This window comes from Rhinopithecus bieti, unplaced genomic scaffold (assembly GCF_001698545.2).
Source record: "Rhinopithecus bieti isolate Rb0 unplaced genomic scaffold, ASM169854v2 scaffold_11744, whole genome shotgun sequence".
NCBI classification, from domain to species: Eukaryota; Metazoa; Chordata; class Mammalia; order Primates; family Cercopithecidae; genus Rhinopithecus; species Rhinopithecus bieti.
The window spans coordinates 1,295,033-1,299,302 of record NW_016807094.1 but is presented as its reverse complement, the minus strand read 5'-3'; the positions used below and the strand labels follow the sequence as shown (position 1 = coordinate 1,299,302).

The window sequence follows — 4,270 nt, the reverse complement described above, 5'->3', positions numbered from 1 at the left end:
CTGCCATGTGTTTTTGTACAGACTGTGAGCTAGGAATGGTTTTACATTTTTAAATGGTTGAAAAAAGTTAAGAATAATATTCCATGACAGGTAAAAATATTTACAGTTCAAATTTCAGCATCAATAAATTAAGTATTATTGGAACACCGTCATGTTCATTCATTCATTTATTGTCTATGGCTGAGGTTTGTAGTTGAAATAGAGACTGTACGGCCTGCCATGCCTAAAATATTTACTATCTGAGTCTTCACAAAAAAAGCTTCTGATCCCTGTTCTAGGAAAAGTGTCACTGACACAAGCCATATTGCTGTGGAGTTTTCTGGAGATTATCCTGTTTAGACGAGGAATGATATCCTGGGTATTGTGAAAAGAAGAGTTTGAGAGAGGCTCTTGGTAAAATACCGGGAATGCGTCATCTAGTGGTGAGGCTTTTCAGTCACAGGAGAATTTCTGAATTTTTTGATTATTTGCCCACATAGACATGGTGTGATTTAAAGATTATGCCTAGTGATTCAAATGCCATGTGGTGGTATTGACTATTATTTAAAACAACAGTGAAAGGCAATTAAAATATATTCCACAAATGTTTCTCTATGAATTAGACAGAGAAAAAAAATCACAAATAATTATTTATTAGTCATCAGTGAATGGAAATGAGTGCACATCAACTTTTTTATTTATTGGAAACAAACACCCAACATCCTGTAAAACTAAGAAAACAGATATTTTTGCTAAGTAACTTATCTTTAAAAGTAAAAAGTGTGTATATTCTCTCTGATATTTAGAATAACACAATTGTATAGGATCCTTTCCCAAATTATTCTTTTATCTAAAATGACAGCTAGAAAGGAACCCTTTGTTCTGTCTTGCCGTTGGTCATTTTAGATGTCTTTTCTTCAATGGAGTGAATCCTTGATGAAAGAACTTTACCACGTTGATCTATCTCTTCAACCACTGTCTTTACCAGTGTGGTTTTGGATAAATCTAGAAATAAAACATAAGAATACATATATTCAACCAAAAAGATTACGTGACAATTCCACTGCTAGTTCAATATAATATATTATGCGTATTTTTGATTGAGGGAGTAAGTGTATATTTATAATAATAGCTTGGGATAGTTTTAGCCACTTAATACTTCCCATTCAGAACAGTTTAGTTAAAATTACTTAAATATTGACTACGGTTGTAGTGTATGACTGCCATTAACGTAAAAGTATTGCTCTGATAGAAATAGAACTAGAGGGCTGGTGTGGAGGCTCACGCCTGTAATCCTAGCACTTTGGGAGGCCGAGGTGGGCAGATCACTTGAGGTCAGGAGTTTGAGACCAGCCTGGCCAACATGGTGAAACTCTGTCTCTATTAAAAATATAAAAAACTAGCCGGGCATGGTGGTGGGTGCTTGTAATCCCAGCCTGCTTCAGGAGGCCTGAGGCAGGAAGAATCAACGTTGAACCCAGGAGGTGGAGGTTGCAGTGAGCTGAGTTTGCACCATTGCCCTCCAGCCTGGGCAACAGACGCGAGACTCTTTCCTCAAAAAAAAAAAAAAAAAATAAGTAAAACTACGATTTTATTACCTTTAGATGAATTCCCAGAGCTTCCTGATCCAAAGCCCTTTGCGATTTGAGCATGAACTGTAGAAAGAAATATAAATTTATTCTTTTATATTTCTGCTTACTATCAGTTAAGAAATATTCATTGACTCAATGAACTCAAGTGAAATTTGTATGCCAAAAACAGGTCTTAGTTTTCTATAGAGGAAACTCTTAAGATTTTTATGAGTAGGAGTTGAAAGTAATTAAATGTTATCTAAAGAGAGAGTTTAAATAAATCTTATTTCCATCTGATTTTTTTTTTACACCCAAAAATTTAAAACTTAAGAACATACATACATATATATGGATCCAGGTGGTTTGTTCAGAGTACATTTATTTCAGGGCAGCAGTTATATTAGGTATGCACTGAAAGAAGGATAAAGCCTGCTTGTGAGAGTTGGAGAGAATCTTTAGACCCACAGTGATTAACATGGACAACAGATGGAAATGGCTACAGGAACAGTTCCAGTCATCTAAGGCAGAGGAGAACACTGTGATGTACAAGATTTGGAAGATGACTCTCTTCCGAAAAAGCAAGAGATGGACATGCTTTTCTGCAGTGGGAATGAAAAAGAAAGGGCTTGGAAGTATGGAAGGCTAATGGGCAGCCCATGTTTGTAGCTTAAAAGAAGTAAAAACTGGATTTTCAAATGACTTTACTTACTTTCCGTCTCCATCTATCAGGCGGCAGTAGGTCTCAATTTCTTTTTCCAAGTGGACCTTAACGTCGAGAAGATGCTCATACTCCAGCTTCTGGCCCTCGGTCTCGGTTCTGACCTGGTGCAGCTGCTCCTCCAGGGCCCCGATCTGAGCCTGGATCTGTGCCAGCTGCGCACAGTAGTTGCTCTCAGTCTCCGTCAAGGAGCACTCCAGGGAGTGTTTCTGAGGATATCAAAGAAGCCATGGCAAGGGATGAAAACACTCTGAGGACCAGTAGAACAGTGTTTCTCAGTAACCAGCAGGATTGCTTCCTAGGCAGTTGTGGAAATTCGTGAGGCATGTCACAATCAAATGGGAAAGAAAGGAGGCTGGCATTTATGAAGTGAGGGCCAGGCATGATGGACTTGGGATCCCAATGTGGGATAAATGGCCCTTTTCCCACAAGACTTTTGATGTTCCACTGGACATAGGTGACATATAGGTTATATTTCTACTAAAACTGACTGATATATTAAAGCGCCTTTTAAGGATAGCAGAATAGAAAATCGGTGTGGGAAAACTTGTATTTTGAAATTATATATTTATTTCTGAGTTACCTGTTGTTTCCGTGTTACTCGGCTACTGTCCCCGCAGATCCAACCCGCCAGTGTTCCAGGGCCTTTTGTGCTACTGGTTTTTTTTTTTTTCTAATCCATCTTTGATTTTCTGGTCTCTATCAAAGGTCTTTTATTAAGGTACTTGAGATTGAATGAGTGCCTTAACAGATGTGAGATTTCAAGGCAAGAGCTATATCTCATAACACAATACAGGCCATTATTTCGACACTACTCTTATGAATATCATACTTCCTCTGCTACTTCTACAGTCTGTAATTTGTCTTGGCATCTGCTCCCCACTTTAATGAATGTAATTTTCCTCTTTCCTTTATTATAGATAAATATGTCTGGGCAATTATTACTTCTCTTGATATTAGTCATTATCCCAGTGTCCACCCCAACTTCCACTCTTTCATTTCCCTTTTCTTGTGTGGTTGAAAATGAAAGATTTATTAAGAGAAGATGCAAGGCTCTGCCTCTTTCATTATATTTTCTAGAGTAGTCGGGCCCATGTATTTACCTAGTAAATTCATTTTATCTTAAAATACTTGCTTTTTTATTGCATTTATGGTATTATACTTCAAAAAATAATTTTGTGTATTTCTAAATCTATTACCTAGTGACTTCATTCTAGCATTGCAAAGAGGGAATTACACAATATTTGTCATCATAGGCAGACATTGGATCTAATGGGGCTGAGAACCTAACATAGAATTAGAGCTACTGACTTAGGCAAACAGGTGTGTTACATGGAGGGTGCTGGGCTCTCCAGGAGGACCTAAGTGGAAGGAGATCAGGATGGTAATGGGGAGAGTGAGGCATCAGGTAGCAAGACTCCAGTGAGGTGTGTGCTCGGCAGCTCAAAACTTTAATTTCCCTGGTAATGCGTCCTCCTAGGGTATTCCTTTTTATGATTGCTAATACACTCATAAGTCAGAGGGGACAGCATCTCTACTTCACAGTCTTCCACTGTGAAGGCTGGCTTGTCAAAGAGGGAGGAGAACAGGATGAACTTGAAAGTTTGTACATCACAGGAAGCAAACATGTGAACATTTATGTATTTAGACAACTCCCAACTTGCCAATGACTTGTGTTCTAGCTCTAGGAGATTGAGCTTAGAATTCATCATAAGACAGGCCGGGCGCGGTGGCTCAAGCCTGTAATCCCAGCACTTTGGGAGGCCGAGACGGGTGGATCACAAGGTCAGAAGATCGAGACCATCCTGGCTAACATGGTGAAACCCTGTCTCTACTAAAAAATACAAAAAACTAGCCGGGCGAGGTGGCGGGCGCCTGTAGTCCCAGCTACTCGGGAGGTTGAGGCAGGAGAATGGTGTAAACCCGGGAGGCGGAGCTTGCAGTGAGCTGAGATCCAGCCACTGCACTCCAGCCTGGGCGACAGAGCAAGACTCCGTCTCAA

General features: G+C 39.5%; 1 protein-coding gene across 1 annotated transcript in view; it reads right to left on the bottom strand.

Annotated features, from left to right (window-relative positions):
• Positions 1 to 610: 610 nt before the first annotated feature.
• KRT28 (keratin 28) overlaps positions 611 to 4,270 on the bottom strand; it is a 10,094-nt gene continuing 6,434 nt past the window's right edge. The window contains 4 exon segments of the mRNA XM_017880243.1: positions 611 to 984; positions 1,578 to 1,620; positions 1,622 to 1,634; positions 2,260 to 2,477. Of these exon segments, the coding sequence (XP_017735732.1) occupies positions 842 to 984; positions 1,578 to 1,620; positions 1,622 to 1,634; positions 2,260 to 2,477 (417 nt within the window). The 3' untranslated portion in view covers positions 611 to 841.